Source organism: Watersipora subatra, chromosome 2 (assembly GCF_963576615.1).
Source record: "Watersipora subatra chromosome 2, tzWatSuba1.1, whole genome shotgun sequence".
NCBI classification, from domain to species: Eukaryota; Metazoa; Bryozoa; class Gymnolaemata; order Cheilostomatida; family Watersiporidae; genus Watersipora; species Watersipora subatra.
This window is the reverse complement of record NC_088709.1, coordinates 20,630,485-20,653,043: the sequence shown is the minus strand read 5'-3', so window position 1 is coordinate 20,653,043 and position 22,559 is coordinate 20,630,485. Positions and strand designations below refer to the sequence as shown.

Below are 22,559 nucleotides of genomic sequence, written 5' to 3'. Positions count from 1 at the left end.
TGATATTAGGGTCCAAACAATTTTCTGGGCAACGAAAAACTTTTCTGCATTGTATTTCGCACAAAAGATGAACTTTTAACTGCATTGCTATGCACAACTTTTAGCATAAAAGTAATAATTTACATACCATTGTAAATGTAAACAGTTTATCACATACATGTACAGTGTATGTCGGAGTATCAAGTTCATGTCGAAAAAGAACTAGTATTAGCCTAATACAGTTATTAATGATGTTCACATGGTTGATTTCAAAATTTTAACAAATAAAGAACACATTCGGAGTTCGAAGATGGACTTAGATATGGGTTCGTAAAGGCCACTGAATATTAAATAGACGGTCAAATAGAGGTGGCGCTTAAATAAAGGTCGCCTTCAAATAGAAGTTTTACTGTGTGTTAATCAAATGGAAAATCAGCGGTTGCGGCTTATACACTCTGCATACCTGTAACGTCAAAAACAGCCTTTAAAGCTTGGAAGGTAGCCTGTACATGTTAGCAGCATATACAAAATATTTTCCATAATTGAACAAGCATTGAAACCAAAATCTTTAATGTTATCTGCAGCTGTTAATACCATAAAAAAAATGTGTTTTTAACCCTTAAGCAGGCCAGAATGCTACATGATGAAACTGGATTTCCACTAAAAGATCTAATTGTAAATCTAACAGGAAACCATAACTGTTTTGTGAACTATTGCTCAGCATTATGTAAGAAATTTCATGCACTAAAAAATTAAAGCTTTGCTACAAATATTTAATTACAAAAGTAATTGATTCCATGTTTTCAACATCAGAAGGTTTGGTCAGGAGGATCAGCCAATGTTCTCATGTTCAAAAAGTTGCAGTTGTTAGTCATGTTCAACTCAGTTCAACCAAAATGAACCAAGGCTTGTCAATTAATAGAAAACACACATGTAACTTTTGATCACGAAGCTAGGGATATTTTACAAGAAAGAGAGAATTAATTTTTAACTCGTGTACAACATATGTGATCACACAACAAAAAAGATGACTCACTATACAATTTTATAAACCAAATCAGAATGTATGGGTGTGGCCACATGCATTTGAGCATGTACAGTTGTATGCCTTATAATGAAATGGCTCCCATGAAGTATGACTTTTCAAGAGAGTTTTAAATTGATTACGCTGAGTAAAGCTACTACTGCACATCTAACATTGAAATGGCTTCCATCCAGTGTGAGTCCTCACATGACGTGTTACATTATGGTGATGAGCAAACCGACTACTGCATATCTTACACAGAAATGGTTTCTTTCCAGTATGAGTCCTTATGTGTGTTGTTAGATTTGCATGCTGAGCAAAGTTACCGCTGCATATCTTGCACTGGAATGGTTTTTCTTCGGTGTGAGTCATCATGTGTCTTGTTAGATTTGCATAATGAACCAATCTACTGCTGCATATCTTGCACTGGTATGGTTTTTCTTCAGTATGAGTCCTAATATGACTTGTTAGGTGTTGGCAATGAGCAAACAGACTACTGCATATCTTACATTGGAATGGTTTCTCTGCAGTGTGAGTTCTCATGCGTCCTGTTAGAGTATGGCGATGAGCAAACCGACTACTGCATATCTCACACTGAAAAGGCTTCTCTCCAGTGTGAATCCTCACGTGTCTTGTTAGATTTGCATGCTGAGCAAAGTTACCGCTGCATATCTTGCACTGGAATGGTTTTTCTTCGGTGTGAGTCCTCATGTGTCTTGTTAGATTTGCATTATGAACAAATCTACTGCTGCATATCTTGCACCGGAATGGTTTTTCTCCGGCGTGAGTCATCATGTGTCTTGTTAGATGATGGTGAAGAGCAAATTGACTAATGCATATCTTGCACTGGAATAGTTTTTCTCCAGTGTGAATCCTCATATGTCTTGCTAGATTTGCAGTATAAAAAAAGCTACTGCTGCATATCTTGCACTGGAATGGTTTTTCTCCAGAGTCCAAATGTATTTTGGTAAATGGCCGGTCTCAGAAAATCTTCTACTACACATATTGCATTGGAATGGTTTTTCTCCAGTATGAATCTTCATATGCCTTGTTAAATTATGGCGATGAGCAAACCGAATTCCACATATCTTACATTGGAATGGCTTCTGTCCGGTATGTGTTCTCATGTGAGTTGCTAGATGACTGCGACGAGCAAAGCTAGCACTGCATAGCACACACTGTAGAGGTTTCCTTGCAGTGAGGCCTTTTGTTTTTTGTCTTTACAGCTTTAGGGCATAACAATCTTCCAGATATATCATTTTTATCTCTTTGAAAATATTTCTGTCCTCAATCTATACATATAATACAAGTTGCTAGTTTCTGGCCGACAAACTTAGCAGTATGGTTCACGCTCAAGAATTGTTATATCAAAAAAGTGTCATTTAAACCCTGTGATGTAAGATTTTCTAGGAGTGTTCAATGCAAGTATGCCTAATATACTTATATAATACAAATACTAATATGAACCATCAGGTGTACTATTTAGGATGAAAGGACTTTGTGGATGATTAAATTTAAAAATGTTGGTATGCCTGAGTTCATCTTACCGCATGCTGCAACAACCACATACATGATAATAACAAATAACATTAACAGCCTTTACATGTCACACAAAAATCTTTTTGTGTGACGCTCGGGTCTATCTATCCTCCATGAACTGGTTTATATACCATACAACCTCTAATTGAACGCCATGGTGCTCCACTTTGCCAACCTTTTATAGTAGTGGTTGAGTTGAGGTGGCGTTCAAATAGAATCTGGCGTCACATTTTTCAAACGGCTTGTCAGAATTGTGGAGAGATAAATTTAGCCCTTTTACGTGCGAAGCGAATATCGCCTATATTTTGGCCTCTCCTTCCGGTAGAGCGACCTTAACTCTTTTGAATGCGATAAATTCACTAACTTACTTGCAACTTGTCAAAAATCTCTTAATAAATATGCATTAATCAACCAAAAACTTTCTCTACCAATTGATATCTATCACTGGCAATAAACCTGCGGTGATGATATAGCTTGTGTCCCGTTTGACAATTTGTTGCAGCTTCCAATTTTCATTTCATTCTAAATTTGAAGAAATGTTTATTTTATATCCTTATTTAATGTTTCATAAAAGTTAATTGCACTCATTGATATGTTTGCTACAGCTTGCAGCAAAAACTAGCTTGGTATGTGCAATAGAAGAAGAGTTAAAAGCATCGATCAACTGTAAGATCAACGGTGCTATCAAATGTGCTATAAATCTGATTCTTGCTTTTGATGGCATTATCGAATACCTCGACAATGTCATCTGACCTCAACTCTTTTCTGCACTACTCAACCAGTCGAAACTTGCGTTAAAACAATTTATTAGCAGAGGAAACTTTAACGTGTTGCTTTTAGCACAAATTCAACGCGTTAAAGTTTTGCACGCTAAACATAACCAATGGCCTATAAAACTATTTGTTCACATACCATCATATATGTAAACCGTTTTATATACATGTGCACCGAAGTATCGAGACAGTGTTCACGACGACAATAAACTACTATTAGCCTGATACATTTATTAATTATTTCTATAGTGTTGCACTCCAAGCTTTAAAAAGATGAAAAGATTTCGAGTTAGACAACGACAAAACCTCTGTTATTGACATAAACGATACATCATTAATACGATGTTGTGGATACTTTTCTACTGATCACCTGATATTACGGATTCATAAAGATCAAATAATATCAAAGTGGCTGTCAAATAGAGGTGGCGTTGAAATATAAGGTGGCGCTCTAATTTCCAACCATCCTTTCATAGTGGCGGTTAATTGAGGTGACGTTCAAATGGAGGTGTCATTCAATTAGAGGTTTCACAATAATCAGCTGTTTAATCATAAATGTACATACTTGGAATCAGCTTGCACATATTGGTAATAAAGCAAACCTAGAAGGTTTGTAAGCGTGCACTCAATGAATTCTGATATTAAAACTAGAAAAGCTAGTAAAGTGAGTTTAAAGTAAAAAATTAAAGCTCATAAAGTGTTTCATCACACTCAAGTTTGAATGCAGTAAAAAGCTAACATGAAGGACAAGTGCCGTCATGTGACAAACTAATAAAGATACAATTTTATATTTTCGTGAAACCAATAGTTAACTTTCAGTTTGAGTCCTGATTTGGTCATCTATGCTCTGGTCATGTCTTTGTGAAGACCATGAGCTAAATGCATCCAATACACAAACTCAGCTTATATAAATCATTAGAAGCCTGTCATTATATTTTTCTTTTTCAAACGATTTTCCAAAATGCTACACTCTTTAATATGAATACAAAGCAAAACATGTTATTGCCTATCTTTCTCATTAAAAATACATTTAAAATGACTATGACCATTGCAAATGTTGCATCGACAAAGTCTTGAGACGTTGTACCAATATATTACTGTTGTGACCAGCGGTTCACGTGGACCGCTGCATAGGTTGATATAGCAACCAGCAAAAACAAAAAACTGAAATCCTCTGACAACTAGTACTGAAAAGAACATATATGAAAAGGTCTGTGACCTAATAGAGAATGACACAATATATTATAATCAAATTTAGTTTTACTAAAACTAGTTGGTAAGACGATAGAGGAAGGTAATTATCATATTTACTCAGCTAAGAGGCATCAGAGCTGATCAGCACCAGTTATCACTATTATTAAAAAATTTTAACTAACCAGTTGGGTTGAGGTTATCAGCACCAACATCAGATCCTGGTTCTGTTCTCACTTCTGCAACTCCTACAATAAATATGAGAGGTCATTTAAAGAACATAACAATGATAATTGTCTTGTATATTTACTAAGTTGAGACGAATTCCAAGAAATTATAACTGCAACACAATTACTTTCATCACAGTCATTGTTGATTGATGAATCACCAGGTTCTACTTTAACCTCAGTACTTAACATATAAAATATCAAGAAATTACTAACTACAAGCATGCAGAATTATAGTTCAACTAAGTATGAGGACCAGCCTAGAAAATGTTTGCTTCAAACTGGCTGGTAAAAGCATGATGATAACATATTGTGTGGTTTTGATACAATATGGCTGTAGTGGAACTATTTATAGCAGGAATGGGAATAAAATACATGTATCTACACAAAACAGCAGATATGGTTGTAAAATAACAATAGCTGGCAAGTTTATAGAGACATGGACTAACGAGGAATTAGACTTGGAGAAACTGACAAAAGTAAACATGGCTACCAAGAACATCAATAAACAAGAGATAGGTACAGAGAACATGGTCATATATTGCATGACTGAGAGAAAAACATGGGTACGAAAGATAGAAAAACATAATACAAAATCCACAAGTGATCGTTAATCTTTATCATATAAATACCATAAAACCTCCATTTGAATTTCATTGTGATGCATTTTTCAACCCATTCCCAATAATGGCATTTTATTAGAGATGGCGATCAAATAGAGAGCCGCGCAGTAGTTTTCGACTAGCTCGTCGGCATTTTAAAAAGATAAACTTAACCCTTTGACGAGCGAAGCAAATGTTGCCTATGCTTTGCAATCTTCTTTGGGTGGAGCAACATCAATGCCATCAGCCTCGACATTTTTGCTCGACCCCTTTTCGCTTTTTCGTTGTATCTAACAAGTTAAACAAAGAACTACTTTGGGTGAAAAATATTAGCCAAATACAGTTAATAATTATTTCCATGGTACTGCTTTCGAACTTTTTAAGAAAATATGACAAAGCATTGGCGATAGAAAACATCATCAAATGCGCAATAACAATTGTTGCTACTATATTGACTGGTGTTCCTGAAGAGTATTCCCATGGTTCATCAAAATGCTTCAGTCTTTAGATAATATTCCAAATGACATTATGAACAAATCTGAAAACAGTGTGTAGAAGTTGGACCTTAGCGACTTCAAAACAGAGTGTAGTTAAAATGATTGCGACGATTGTTCTCCTCAGGTACACTCTTTCTGAAACACCTGCAATCCCTACAGCAACAACAAAATTAATTTTGATTGATATAACTGAGTCATCGTTGTACCAATGCGCGAAAACTTGTTTGCGGATCACTGTATATTTTTAGTTTTTTTACATGTGGGTTCATGAAGACCAATGAATGTCAAATTGGTGGTCAAATGACGCTGTGTTCAATTAAAGGGTGTCACTGTATTTTTCAACCATTTTGACCCAAAATGAGTATGACGGTGTAAAATCATACAACATATTGATGAACTGATTTTTTTTGAATTACAGCTATTTATACTAATTTAACCATGTATTCATTTTTCTACAATATTTTGATAACAACAATTGTCTCCATACATCTAAATCAATGGTAGGATATTGAAAAAAATTGCACAGCAATGGAATTGAATTCAAAGCATGCAGCTTGCTAGATTGCCGCTGTAACACCTGTACAGTCAATTGTCTTCAAGCATTTCAGAATATTTGTACATATAGTTATCACACCAGACAAATTCTCCTGGCACACTTGACATACTAGACACACTAGACTGCTAGAGCATAAGTGATATTAATTTTGGAAGAACAAAAACACAGTTTGAGACAAAACCACTCCAATAGGTGTGACATGACGCAATAAATGTTGACGTCAAAACACAGACTTGTAAACTACGATGCCAATGCCGACGGTTAGTCAATGTGTGAACTCGAGACAACAGCACTTCTGTTGGCTGCCACTCTTAAAATTTTTCACCATCTAGTTGCCACATTTCAACATTATTGTTACCAACATGGTAGATAAACATAATGCAAAAACGAAACAAATTCTACAAGTCTCAAAAAAGGTTTACGCTGTTATTATACATCCTACATCAGGTTTTGAGCGGTGGTTGTATGAGTACACCAAATGGCTTGTGCATACATCTTGTGAAGTGCGACAGTGGACTTCTCGAACATCCTTTGTGTAAAACCTATAGTGAATGAATGAGGATTTTGAGCAAACAGCTGTTATATAATTTGGTTCTAAACATACGATTTTACTACAGCAGACCCTCACCAGACAATTTTAAGCCATTCCAATGTTGACATCGCAAGGCGAAAATTTTGTAAAGAGGAATATAAAAACCCTTAGTAACTATCTAATGCAACCAACTCTGGTGAAATCATCAAAATGTTATATGCATAATGTACAGAATATATCAAAAGTTAGTAACAAAGTAATATGATAACCTTAGTAACTATAGTTACTATACTAATTGAAAACCACCTCTATTTGAGTGCACATCTATTTGAACGCCACGCCTGTATGAATGCAAGCCTGAGCAAAAGGTTGAGAAATGCAGCAGCACTCTCCAATTGAGCGTCACCTCCATTTGACCCCAACTGATATGACTTGATTCTTAAGAGCCAATAATATCAACTGTCCAGTAAACAAGTGTCCACCAAATCGTATTAATAATGAATCATTTATATCAATAATAATTAATTTATTCGTTCAACTTGAAAGCTTATTGTTGTTTTTGATAGTTTTTTCATTGTAATTCTCTGTTTAATGCGCCCTTTCTGATTCGAAGTAGCCTACATACATAAAAGACGGCTTAAATGTATGATGGTAGATGAACCTTCAAAGAAACACTATAAAAATTGCTGTCTCAGGCTAATTATAGTGTTTCATTGTTTAAGGCGGTCCTGATACTTCGAAGTACATGCACATATATGAAAAATGGCTAAATTTACGAAAGTAAATGAAACTTTGAAATCAATGCCATATAAATAACTACTAACGGTCGCAGGCTAATAGTAGTTCCTTGTTTAACGTGGCCCTAATACTTTGAAGGACATGCATATGAAAACCGGTTGGCAAGTTTTGAACTAAAGTTTACGTTTACAGAGCATATTTTTGTTGTGCTAAATGCAGCGCATAAAGATTTTGCTCTTGATGATGTGCCTGAGAGGATTGATCATCATAATCATCAAATCTGCCCTTCGATTTATAACCACTAAAGTCCAAATCCAATCCTTTGTCTTTAGATTTGCCTATGAGGTGATTTATAAACTGATCTGACAACTCTAAAACATTTTGATGACCAATGAAAATTTTTCACAGAAACACTGTATGATGTAATGACAGCCATTGTTACAGCATATTTAATATTTGGCATATTTAGTTACACATTGTCTCTAGGGAGCATTTTGGCCTTTTTTCTTAAAACTTATAAATCAACGCCATCGATATAAGTAACCACTGTATTCATGCAATATGTTTTGCTAAAAATAGTTCCTTCTTTACCTCCATTTGATGCTTAGAAGTACGTGTAAACCATTTAGAAAAAGAGCTGAGCCCGACAACATTAATGTTGGTCTGCCGGACAGAGAATGCAAAGTATAGGCGACATTAGCATCACAAGTAAAATGATTAAATTTATCTCTCCAAAATTCTGATCAACTAGTCAAAAAATTGAACATCATTGTCTAATAAAACATCACTACAAAGGAAAGGTTGAAAAATACAGCGCCTTCCAACACTTATTGAAAATAGGGTTGAAACCTTTATTTGAGCCAATGCACTCGAATAAAGATTACACGGCATCTAAGAATATATAAGTGAGTGAACTCTGACCTAGATAATTGAGCCGATTGATGAAAATCTTACGACCTTTGTCATTACGCAAACTGGAAAAAAGTAAACCTATTCCGGGACTGACCTGAGAGCCACACGATGATAATAAAGTTCCTAATATGTTTCAGGGTCAATAGTGTTCTGCTAAAGGAGTGTTTGACGCTCTGTTGAAAACAAAATCTTGGGCTATTATTAAATCCATTAGGCTAATATCATATTTACCTTTATTACAGTGTGTGCTGACTGAACGACTCTCAGGTTCTAAATTAAGCTCAATATCTACAATAAAAACAACATAGATATGTAGATACATTGAATGATCTGATTTGGACAAAACATATTTTGTACATTTTTTATAGAAATCCTATGTGACTATGAACTCAGTGTGCCTTTTGCAGTTCAAGGTCACAGTTTATTAAAAATGAATCATACTTTTTTAGCTCTCATAGATCTGTATTTAGCACATGGTATCCTCGAGCTTGTTAAGCTCAGAATTCTTCATTGGGCTTATGATTAACTCTGTGACTAGGTACAATCACTACTCAACAAATCTCCAATTTTTTGGACTTCCTTTTCCCAAACTTTCAACTGTCCAGAAATAGTCTGTGTATGTCCTAAGAATAACAACCTTGAGTGATATGTGTTCTTGACGCAAACTAGGCAAAAACCGCATGCGCTGGAGTGAGTGTTGTACTTCAATTCTTTTTTGGTATTATTACTGCTATTATTACTTCGGAACACAAACTTATTTTGGAAGTTTCTCTTGTCCTCTCCTCCTCCCTTCAAGCAAATTTTTACTTCGAGATATGATACATTTTTGAGCTATGAGATAACTCCTGATGCAGCAGCTAAGTGGCTGAGTATAAAAGCTAGGTCACTTTCGAGAACAGGATCGCTCGTTTTTGTCATCAGCTCAGTGTGTAAAAGTTTTAAAAAGGTCGGCTAAAAGTGAAAGTAAATGTAAGTCACAAGTCGGGGGAAAAACACGCCAAGTCGGAAAAAGAAAAATAAAAAAACTGAAAATGAATGCAAAAGATAGAATTAAATTTTGTGTCATATAAGATTTAAACTTTTTCTAAATGTGTATATAGTAAGCCAAGTTAATTTCAGTAAGACCTAAATTCAAAGCTTATGCTATTTGACGTGGCTTCACAAAAGTGTAATGTGTAGTGTACTGAATATGTTGCCGTCACATCTCTGTCACACATCGTTAGCTACTACCGTCTGTCCAGAAGGCAAGAACACTATTAGCAAAAAACAAATATGAGCTATGAGCTACAATAAATTGGTACATTATGTACAGTACACTATATTAGTGTACTGTACATAATGTACCAATTTATTTTAGCTCATAGGTGCTAGACAGACTTATGTTACTTTGTGAGCTTGAATGGCAAAATAGAATGACAATGCCGTCAAAAAACACAGCATTTAGTTTTAGCTCTTGCTCTATTACTACTCAGACTATCTAACCCAATTCATCAATGTCTCATTAAAACCTTTACAACAACATAATATGACGAATAGTACCTTTCTTGGGTTACCTCATGGCAGACCAGATGATGTCGAACACAATAAGCTGATTTGCTGATGCAAAATACAACTTTCTTGGCTCTAGTTCGAATTGCATTAATTCTAGCCATTTTAATTTGGTGTTACAGATGTTAAGATTATATGGATGTACTTTAAAAATCTAACATAATTAGTGCAGAGTTATATAACACAATATGAATATAAAAGATACAAGAAGTTAAGCTCTGAAAAACGTACGATCGACTAAAAATAACTTTGTATCATTCAAATTATGATTATCAATAGCAGAAAATTCCTAAAATTAAAGACAATGACTGCTACCCCAAAAAAAGTTTGGAGTTTAACCTAAAAAGCATTGTAGGAATGTTAGATGTAAAACACCATACGAAACCAATAGTCTTGTTTATAGAAACAAACGGTTTCGGAAAATTTAATTTGGTAAGCCCTAATTTCTTCTAATGATGAGAGAAGCAATTTCAAAGCAATATAGCATTTCTTTTTATTATTTCATAGATGCATAGAGGTTTATAGTGGGTTGGAACTCAAGTTAAAGAAGTTGCCATGGAGTTTTGAAAGTGATGATAAATATTTAAAAAGCATTTACAGCATAGCTATTAAATGCATGTTATTTTGCTGTGATTCATTTTTACCGCTTTTAATTACATACTCATCCTAACTGTGTAAAACACATTTATAGACAGTCTAAATATATTTCCACAACATATATATCAGTTTGTATATATATTATAAGCATGTTATGCTCCTTCATCAGTCATTAAGTTTCATCAATTCTGAGCCATTGAAAATTCACGGAAATTGGCACTAAGGTCATGAAACCATTTGTGTGGAAATACAAATATGGCAGGTAAATGATTATAATAAATGCTGAGCCTGCGACAGCAGCTTCTATCTTGCTGCGGGAGAGTGCAAAATATAGGTGACATGGATCACGCTGCACCCTTCAAAAGTTCAATATCATACTCATAGACCTATTAACTATATTATATCATGTTAACTACAAGTATTGTTAATATGTCTATGAATATAGTATAACCTATTGTAAGTATATTCATTGTGTATTCTCTCATGTACACGGTATTTGCATAATGTAGGCATATTGTGCCCTAGTAGTATGTATGAGACAATCATGTCTGTTTAATGTACATGTCATGCAAGTGCCAAGTATTATTGGTACTTTGCCAACAAACATTATGCTTTTTAGCTAAAGCTTTATACAAGCTAATATTATATAGTACTGTCTCATTATAGCTATTAATAATGCTTGCAGCTTTTTACAAAGCTTTTCTATGACCAAACATATAAATACTTGGGTTTTCTGTTATCAAATCAGTTGTCTCTGGAGTGTGCAATAAACCATTTCTCTAATTTAATACTCTATTTAATTGCTTCTGTGCAGAAACATAACAGAAGCTAATTGGCGACAAGGATTTCTCTCTTGAACAGTTACAAAGAGTTTTGTTCAGATTTTATCATTGATAAAATCGATACAAAGAGTTCTAGTTTATTACAAGAGTAACTGTTCAAAATTGCACCACTACAATGACAGAAGTAGCAGACCTGATCAAGCTAATGCAGAAGCAGCAGGAGGACCAGAGACAGCAGCAAGAGGAGCAGAGAAAGCAGCAAGAAGAGCATAGACAACAGCAGCATGAGGAGTTCAAGCAGCAACAAGAGGAATACAGACGTCAGCAAGATGAAAGAATGGAGGAGAATAAGAAACTGATGGAGCTACTACTACAAAACCTACAACGGAAACAAGAAACAGCTGCAACCGCTGTTCCAGCCTTCCCAGGTTTTGACCCAACAGCAGAGCTACTAACAGATTACATAGACAGATTCAACACATTCATTGCAGCAAGTTCTATTCATCAAGACAAGATTGCTGGCACTTTTCTCACCAACCAACAGCCTACACTCTACAAGCAGCTTAGTAATATGGCAGCTCAGCTTTCAACACCCAAGCAGATCAACGACCTCAACATGGATGAAATACTGGAATTTCTCAAAGACCAGTATGACCCTAAGCGCTTCATTGTTAGAGAGCGTTACAAGTATTGGAGTGACATGCAGAGGAAACCTGGAGAAACTATTCAAGAGTTAGCTGCCAAAATTCGTCAAGATGCAACTACATGTGCCTTCATAGACATTACAGATCCATTAGATGAGGCTCTCAGAACAAGATTTATCTGCTCTGTAAACAATGAAGCAGTTCTCAAATCTCTCTTCAAGGTCAAGGACAATGAATTCAACTTAAAGCTATACAGGTAGCACAGGAAACAGAAGAAGCAGCTAAAGTTGCCAAAGAGACAGTTTATGGAAACTCGTCTAAAGTCAACAAGGTTGCTCAACAGAAATCAAGATACAAACCAATCCAGAAAAACAACTCTACACCTGACAAGCAGAAGGAAGGAAAGCTATGCTACAGATGTGACCGAACTAACCATACAGCGGATGAATGCAGATTCAAAGCAGCCACCTGCAACTTTTGTTCTAAACAAGGTCACATAGAAAGAGCATGCAAGAAAAAGAAATCATCTGCAGCAGAAAAACCAGTAAAGATGATAGAATGCACATCAACCAAGATGGTGAAACTTGCTGAAAACATCAAACTGGAGGGAGACAACTTCACACTTGAACTGGACACTGGAGCATGTGACAACTCCATCTGTAAATCAATATGGGAGAAGCTAGGAAAGCCAAACCTAAAACCTACTACAGTTAACTACAAATCAGCCTCAGGACATCTCATAGAGACGCTTGGCAGATGTGAGCTAACTGCCCAATTGGATGCACAGAAAGAAGTCAGACTACCATTTGTGATTAGTGCTGTACAAGATCTCAACCTACTAGAAAGAACTGCTATACAGCAACTAGGCATCTCTATTGATGACAAGCTACAACAGAACCTTGTATCAACAATCACAGAGAACCAGCCAGATGGGAGGTTACAAATCAAGTGTAAGGAGATGTGCAAAGAATTTCCAGAAATATTCAAAGACGAGCTAGGATGTCTCAAGAACTTTGAACTAGAGATAAACTTCAAACCTTCAACAAAGCCAGTCTTCTGCCGACCCAGACCAGTTCCTATTGCCTTGACAGAAGAGCTCAACCAAGCATACGAAGCAGGTGTAGCTAAAGGCATATGGGAACCAACTCAATTCAACCAGTATGGAACACCAGTTGTACCTGTACGCAAATCTACAACAGGTCAAGCTGCAGGGAAGATCAGAGTATGTGGAGACTACTCCAAGACTATCAATAATCAGCTAGAAACACATAGGAAACCTATCCCACTACCAGAAGATCTAATCGAAAAACTAGGTGGAGGCTATTGCTACACAAAGATTGATTTAGCAGATGCCTACAATCAAATATTGTTGGCACCAGAAAGTCAACGACGACTAGCACTATCAAAACACCGAGGAGTACTACTACAGAAGAGGTTGCCCTTTGGCATAAGCTCAGCACCAGGGTATTTTCAAGAAATCATGGAGCAACTGACACAAGACCTCCCAGGAGTAGCAGTATACCTAGATGATATACTAGTGAGTGGAGCCAATGCAGAGAGCCATCTACAAAACTTACGTCGACTTCTTCAAAGATTAGAAGAAAGAGGGCTCAGATGTAGAAAAGACAAGTGCTGTTTTGCTCAACCTACAGTAGAGTATCTGGGACACAAACTCACTTCAAAGGGAATCACTAAAGGAAAGAAGGCAGATGCAGTACAACAGATGCCAGTCCCAACAGACTTAACTCAGCTAAGATCTTTCTTAGGAGCTACACAATTCTACAGCAAGTTCATACCTAATCTGTCACAACTCACAGGACCATTGCACAAACTGACACGCAACGGAGAGACCTGGAAGTGGGGCACTGAACAAGAAAAGAGCTTCAACAAACTGAAAGATATGCTATCAACTGATAGTGTCATAGCACACTTCAACCCAGATCTTGACATTGGAATCTCATGTGATGCTTCAGAAACTGGACTGGGAGCTGTACTATTTCATCGTTATCCTGATGGAAGTGAGAGACCAATAGCCAATGTTTCAAAAACACTGACCAGCACACAGAGGAAATATGGACAAATACAAAAAGAAGCTCTCTCAATCATATTTGCTCTAAAGAAGTATCACCAGTACCTGTATGGTCGACGGTTTATCTTGGTAACTGACCACAGACCTCTTCTCACACTTCTAGGACCTACCAAAGGAGTTCCAGCTCTAGCAGCCAACAGACTAGCAAGATGGGCACTGGTACTAAATCAGTATGACTACACCATAGAATACAGATCTACCCAGCATCATCAAAATGCAGATGTCCTCTCAAGACTGCCAGTTGGACCTGATAAAGAGTTTGATGCACGAGAAGATGAGGATGATGTTGATACAGTATGCACTATTCACACTATTGGACAACAGCTCAACTCTACAGACTACAATGTTCTAGCAAAGGAGACAAAGAAAGACCCAACACTAGCCACAGTAATGCGCTACACAGCAGAAGAATGGCCTGGTAACAAAGAGATGAAGGAGACTCAGCTGTCACTCTTCCACAAGATCTCAGATTCACTTTCTATCACTGAAGGTTGTCTTCTATATGGCAACAGAGTAGTCAACCGATCGGCAGAAAAGACAGTTAGCAAGATACACAGCTACAATCTTGGAGCACCATGCTATGCCTTGTATCATGGACCTAGACGCAACAGACAACCTAGATGGGTTCCAGCCATTGTTACTAAGATATATGGAACTCGTAGTCTCAATGTCAAAGTGGTACCAAAGGGACCTACTTGGAGAAGACATGTTGAACAACTCAGACCAAGATACTCAACAGAAGATCAAGACCCTGGAGATAAACCTGATATAACAGAGGAGACAAAACTGCAACTACCAGCCCCTACAACTGTAACACAGCAACCTCCGTCTAGAAGAAGACCACGCAACCCTCGTCTACCTGATGGAGATGAGTATAGCAGAGACAAACCCCGTAGGTCTAAGAGAACCAGAAAGAACCTTTAGCTTAGTGAGGAGGTGTCATGCAAGTGCCAAGTATTATTGGTACTTTGCCAACAAACATTATGCTTTTTAGCTAAAGCTTTATACAAGCTAATATTATATAGTACTGTCTCATTATAGCTATTAATAATGCTTGTAGCTTTTTACGAAGCTTTTCTATGACCAAACACATAAATACTTGGGTTTTCTGTTATCAAATCAGTTGTCTCTGGAGTGTGCAATAAACCATTTCTCTAATTTAATACTCTATTTAATTGCTTCTGTGCAGAAACATAACAGTACAGTACTTAATATTCGATGTATGGTCATGACTAATCTGTGTTAGTCCCGACAAACAAAGGTCAAAGGTTGACTGTATATGACCTTTACTAAATCAAACCAGTTTCACTGTTCAATTCAAAAGCACCTGATATCAAACCTTATCAGCAGCAGTTATCACTATTATTTAATTAATCTCTAACTTACCAGTTGGGTAGAGGTTATCAGGACCATCATCAGATTTTGGCTCCGCTTTCACTTCTGCAACTACTGCAATATTCATGAAAGGTCATCAATAAAGAATGATAGTGAGCAGCTTTTTGTGCATATATATTAAAATTTCATGAAAAAAATTATTTTCCTATAATTACCTTCATTACTATCTGTATTGAATGATGAATCACCTGGTTCTACTTTAATCTCGATATCTACAATATGACACATCAATCATTTACTACCTACAGACATTGATTTAGTGAAGCTATACAAAATGACAAACCTAAACAGAACTTTAAACTGGCTGGTTAAAGCATAGGAATACAATAATATGTAGTTAATACACTATGGCTTGAGCAGACATCGGAACATAAGATATCGCAAAACCTCTAATTGAATGGTATGACACTTTATTTTTCAACCATAGATATATAAACTTAGATTGGCCAATAATAGCTATTCCAGTTGGTTGCCTTCTCAGACTTAAATATCATGAAGTTACCTCGTTGAATTGTACATAATGCTTGACAGCACCATTGTTGACAATGGAGCTAATGAGGAGAAGGTGAAGAAATCACATTTATTTTCACATAAAAACCTTCTCGGATACATAATCCAGTAAACTAAAGCAATTATGTGATGATATCTGATAACCACCATAGATTAAAACTATAAAAGCTATGAAATGTTGCAGCCAAATCATAAGCCATCAGGGCTTTATTTGCCCCTGTTGTGTAATACAGTACATAATCATCAACAATTGAAGAGAGTTCAAATAACTTTTGAACGGAGCAAAACATTTACGTGTTGGAGCTCACACAAGGGATAAAATTTTAGCAGCATCACAAAGCACAACTTTCAGCCTAAAACTAGTCATTCATATACCATCATAAATGTAACCCAGTTTTCTCATAATTTGAAGTATCAGGACCACATTAAACGAGCAACCACTATTAGCTTGATACAGATAGTAATTATTTCTATAATGTTGTTTTTAGTTTGAATGAAAAAAAAAACAACAGAAACCTTAAGGATTAAAAAATGGACTTCGTTATGAACAGAAACAACAAAATAATTAATTGTTATTGGTGTACCGAGTCACTATTTGTACGGTCTTGAGAACACTTTTCTACTGATCACTTGCTATTATGGAATCATTAAAATCAAATAATGTCAAAGTGGTGGTCAAATAGGGGTGGCGGTGAATGTAAAGGTGTTGCTTGATTTTTCAACTTTTCTTCTATAGTGACGGCCAAATGGACTCGCTGTGCTAATAAAGGCGGCATTCTAATAGAGGTTGACATTCAATAAGAAGTGTTCAGTTATGTCTATGGAAAACAGCTATACTAGAAATGACTATAAAAAAATGAAAATAACAGACAGGCTTATAGAAAACATTTCTAAAATGGAAATAGAGAAAATGATAAATTAAGTTTGGCTACAGAAGATATGGATGAATAGAAATGGGTACAGATAAAATGGATATAGACGACATGAGTAAAGAAGAAATGAGTATGAAAAACATGAATAGATATTGCAAATATTCTTAAAGAATAGAGAAAGCATAATATTATTATGCTTTATTAGTTATCTTGAGGTGTTGACTGATGTTCTAAAAAAAGAATCAAGGAGATTGACCCCCTAGAAGCTGAGATATAGACAGCCAAACACAGGTCTACCTAATAAAGAATCAGAGGAAAACCCTTCGAAAATCCCGAAAACTGTGACGTATAAAATCGACTTAATGGTCATGTGCCGGAGTAGCGCACCCTTACCGCCGTTATGTATAATGATTGTTTTGGCTACGAGATGTGAAACGCTTCTCGCGATAGTAAATAATTTACATACTAGCTCTGGTTTCTCAGGAAAATCATCCAAACATTGTGTGGTAAAGGCATTTGCCCACAACCCCTCGCCATGATTTTTTAAAGCAGAAGAGCAGATTTTGACTATTGTGCTTCAAATTTTAACTCGATCTCCACGGATAAGCTCCGAAGATCATCTGTTCAACGAACGGCGCGTGTATAGTCTATATGTGATATCCGCGATTGCAGTTTGTTTAGAATAAGAAATAGGAATGGGACTTTTTGTTCCTTCATCATTTTTCTACTGTGTATCTACTGCAGCATTCAGTTGATTTTCATGATTATCGTCACTATTAACAGACTGGAAGTTCACTACAGCCATAATCTTAAAAAGACTAACTTGACCGTGCGTGCTGCTCTTGCTATAAGAAAAGAAAACGATAACTTTTGCTTTGATTTTTCTATTGATCTATTATCTTATCTATGATTATTTTTTATGATTTATATAATATTCATAATGCATATTATACGAAATAATAATATAACTGCGTATAGAATAAATGATGTAACTAATATAATTTGTAGAAAATTCCAAATGATAACCGAGATTGATGATTGATTCTATTTATTAGCTATAGCTATAGCTAAAAAATCTGAACAACGCTAAAGATGAGTCTGAATAGGGAAGCTAAGTAGGAGAACAACAAAACTGAGCTGAACTAGCAAGATAGAGAAATGTTGCGAAATAATAGATGCGTGTAATTATTTTATGCTAAAACTAATCTACACGTCAGAGGGACTGGTTCGGAATTCTAGGAGCGATGATTGTTAGGCCCAACTTGATTGTTCTATACTTGCAGGGATTAAACCAATTAAAACGCCGTGATTGTTATAGGAGAGCGCATTAGTTGGCTTAATTGACCAATGGCACACAAGTCGATTTCATACGTCATATATTGATGATTACCAAAACACTTTTGTTTTTTGGTAGACCTGTGTTTGGCTGGCTATATCTCAGCTTCTGGTTGGTCAATCTCCTTGATTCTTTTTTTAGAACATCAGTCAACACCTCAAGATGAATAATAAAGCATAATAATATTATGCTTTCTCTATTCTTTAAGGACAATAATCTTTATATTTTACATAGTTTAGTAGAACTCTCTGACTAACCTGTTGGATAGAGACTGTCACTCAAGTCATTTGCTTCTGGGTCTGGCTTTACTAACACAGTTTTTATGGCAGACATTACATGGAGATATCAGTTTATCTGAATAAAAAAAGAGTGTAAGACTAGATTAGGTGACATCCATGTTTCCGTGCAAGCGATTGGGGAGAACTAGCTTTTTATTAATGAAGTATACTCGTAAATAAAACTAACAACATTCACCCTGTAGTTGGGCAGATAATGGCAAACATTGAAGTAGAAACTTATTATTACAAAAAGATACAGTGAAACCTGAAATTTAACGCCATGACGCTCTATTTTTCAACCCTCTCCGGATAAAAGCTGTCAAATGGAGATTGCATTCAAATAGAGACTGGCTTTTGTAATTTTAAAAAGTTCATTAGCATTTTGAAAGGTAAGATTAAAGATGTAGTTGCGTCAAAATTTAAGTTGATCTTAAAAGAAAGCATTTCTTTTTCTCTATCAGTTGATATGTTGTTTGTTGGGTTACGCGATCGCATTGCCAAGATATTCGAAGATTAAAACCGAAAAAATCTGATCGCCGTAAAAAACGCTCAGGCCACAAAAACGTGCCCAGCCTCGCCAAAAATGATGTCACGCGTTTGGCAACCTGTCTCTATCTCTCGTATTCACATCGGCTATTTGCGATAAAAGTCTAGTCTTACGCGGCTCTATTGGCATATATCTTATTTTGTATTTGCTCGTGTTGGCTAAAATAAAATTTTAAATCCTGCTACAGATGCATTATTATGAATGTTTAAAAGGCCTCAAATAACGAAAATTGAAAATTTGTTCTACTCACTTTCTCCAAATGTTGTGTAAACATTTGGGTACCGACTACCAATTCTACCGGTCTACGGTAATTCTGTCAAGTCACTTTATGTAGAACGCGGTCTTTGTATCAGCACAGTTCTGCAGCTACCCATATAAACGATATACAGCCTTCCATAAGCCCCGCCCACATTATGTCGCCTATTACCTATTGCCTACGTACTAGTTTCTTACTAGTATTCTTACCGAATGCTAAATAATTGAAATAAGCAAGCCACCTCTTTGAAAAGAATATAGACAGGGATAGAGTTTTAAGGATGAGAAGTCTGCTGCAAACTGGATTTGAACTCACATTCTCCAGTTCTGCGGACACCCATATACCATATCCGATTCACTACAATATTCTGCAAATCATGTTTTGCATTATCTTCAACAATATTATTTTATTATATAATTTTTACAAGCAAAAATATTTTCATCTCGGCATAAAGCTTTTATTAAAAATATTCATCAAGTCGTGGCCACTCACATAGTATTAGCTGATACAATAAGACAAATTTATCTACTGCAACAAACTCAAACAAAACATCATCCAGCACGCATTCAAGTCTCGCTTTCTCCTTTATGGCAGTTTCCACACTGACAAAGCTTCTTCGGCTGGTGGGACGACATAAACATTCTGTAATCAGTAAAACAAGTAAATGTAAACGAAGTAGATGCAATAAATATGTCATTCATTGATGTCATTCTAAAGCGTATCTATTGACAGCTTCCGAATTGGGAGTTAAATAGATTGCGAGTGTAATTTTAAAAACGAATAAACATTTAATAAAGGCACAAGTACGCCAAGCCAACGATTCGAAGCTTTGGTTCTGGAAATTAAAGATTTGCAATGATCAATCGAGTGAAAATAATTTGTAATCATGACTCTAATTTACCAAAGAAAATTCGAAAAAAATATTATAGCTAGGTAAAACGGCAGATAAGCTATGAAACGATGATTGGAGATAGCAAAGAATTATCATTTTATTAATTAGTATATGTATTTATGACTATAAAAAATATTACATTTACTAAAGTATAGAAGGCTCTAAGTTAATTTACCTCCATTCTGTCTTCTTCTGCAGCAAAACGCTGCTGACGCCTGTCAGCTTTGGCCATAGGCTGTCTACTCTAATCTTTTACTAAAAGTTGCTCAGATAACTCTGAGTAGCGGTCGCTCGAACTTGAAGCCATTTTAAAACTATGTATAACTTAGTAATTGAATCAGTAACGATGAGAAAGAATTCTCTAACGATGAGAATCTTCGAGATCACAGACAACGCGTTTTACGAGTGATAACATTTATTACGGCCTATATAAAAATTTCGCACGCATGATTGGCTAACGAATCGACCTCATATTTATTGCTCGTGGTTTCGTTTCAGATACCTTGCTTGTGACGTCACGAAATAGGCACTCGCTGGAACGTGAGCTTTTTAAAAGAGGGCCTCATTCAAACGCATATATCTCTGGACAGGGTTGGTCTACAAAGACAAAAATGGCATCAAATTGTAGCTGATGTTTTAGCCTTTTATGGGTCCTAATTTCATTTTTGACGCAACTACATCTTTAACCCTTTTAAGTGCATAGCACACGTTGTCTACATTTTGCACTCTTGTTCAGGAGGAACTGAATGATATAGCCTGTGTGATGCTTTGCATATTGTTAAAGATGGAATTTTTTTATTTCATTCTAAGTTTGTTTGGCTTATTTTCTTCTTTATAACTATAATTAACAACGGTGCAAAAAATATCATTGCACTCATCGATATGTTTGCTACAGCTTGGAGCCAAAGCTGGTTTTTATGAGCAATAGAAAAAAGCGACTTCATAGCAAACCGAGTTGAGGCTAGCGAAATCATTCTATCAAATCATCTTCTATAAATCTGCAAATTAAATAAGTTACATAATAATTGTCATCAAATTCTATAAGTATAGTATTAAGAGCAAGTAAAAAACAAGCAATACTTATAGTACATACACAAACAAAAATTAAAAATGTTGAAACAACAATATTTGCATTATTTGTTCAGGCAGTTGTGTTCTGATTGTTCCAATTGATGAAACAAACAGCTATTAGCTGTTAAATACTTTTCACAACATTTTCTGACCTCTACTCTTCTTCTGCACTGCTCAACTAGTCGATATTAGTGCCATAAAATAGCAAAGCGAAATCTGTACCCGGTGCAATCCGCTTGGATAACAATAAACTTTTGACTGAATGGGTGCTAAAGACAACTTTTAGCCTAATATTAATTGTTTTTATACCATAATAAATTTAAATCGTTTTACTCGAAAGCTGAAGTGTTAAGACTGCATAAAACAAGCAACTGCTATTAGTTTGAAACATTATTAAATGTTGGTGCTTCTATGGTGCTTCTTACAAAATTTAACGAAAAACCAAAGAGCTTTCAAGTCCAAAAACGGAGTTCGATCTGAACAGATACAACGAAAGCATTAATTGTTATTGATCTAAGTCATTATTACTACAATATTGCCGATCACTTGCTACTATGAGATCACATAGATCAAAGAGAGTCAAAGTGATGGTCAAATTGAGGTGGTGTTCAATTCAAGGGCGGCACCCTATTTTTCAACCTTCTCCTATTGTGGTGGTCAAATAGGGGTGACCTTCAAATAAAGATGGGGTTGAGTTAAAGGTTTGTCGGTAGTCTTGACAATTACTGTAAAACCTCAAATTGCATGTCACATCTATTTGACTGCCACTACTAAAAAAGGGTTGAAAATTAGTGTGCCATTCTCTATTTGAATGCCACTTCCATTTGAGTGCCGCTTTGCTTATCTTGGACCTTTATGAACCCACAATATAAAATGATCAGAGAAAAAAAGCTAAAAAATCGTATTAATAATGGATTATTTACATTTTTAACAATCCATTTTCTCGCCGTCTAACTCCAATGCTTTTTGTTTCTTTCTCATTAAAACTTTGAAAGCAACACCATAGCAATAACTACTATCGGTCTAAGGCTAATAGTAGTTCTTTGTTTAACATGGTCTTGATACTTTCAAAGAGCCTACATATATAAAAAACGGGTTAAATTTATGATAATAGATTAACATTCAAAGCAAACCTGTAGAAATAATTACTGTCTCACGGTAATAATAGTTTT

The 22,559-nt window shown here is 35.8% G+C and overlaps 1 protein-coding gene across 1 annotated transcript; it reads right to left on the bottom strand.

Moving 5' to 3' along the window:
• Window positions 1-1,171: 1,171 nt before the first annotated feature.
• On the bottom strand, window positions 1,172-18,698 carry LOC137388041 (zinc finger protein OZF-like). The gene is made up of 7 exons (XM_068074558.1): window positions 18,601-18,698; window positions 15,781-15,837; window positions 15,617-15,679; window positions 8,802-8,858; window positions 4,692-4,754; window positions 2,004-2,138; window positions 1,172-1,890 (listed from the first exon to the last, which is right to left on the bottom strand). The coding sequence occupies exons 1-7, from the start codon at window positions 18,674-18,676 to the stop codon at window positions 1,172-1,174; spliced, it is 1,170 nt and encodes a 389-aa protein (XP_067930659.1). The 5' UTR covers window positions 18,677-18,698.
• Window positions 18,699-22,559: the final 3,861 nt, after the last annotated feature.

Coding starts and splice junctions, on each gene's coding strand:
- LOC137388041 (XM_068074558.1), bottom strand. CDS start 18,676: ATGTCTGCCATAAAAACTGTGTTAGTAAAGCCAGACCCAGAAGCAAAT. Junction 15,838..18,600: donor TGACAGTCTCTATCCAACAG/GTTAGTCAGAGA, acceptor GTCATATTGTAG/ATATCGAGATTAAAGTAGAA. Junction 15,680..15,780: donor CAATACAGATAGTAATGAAG/GTAATTATAGGA, acceptor TGAATATTGCAG/TAGTTGCAGAAGTGAAAGCG.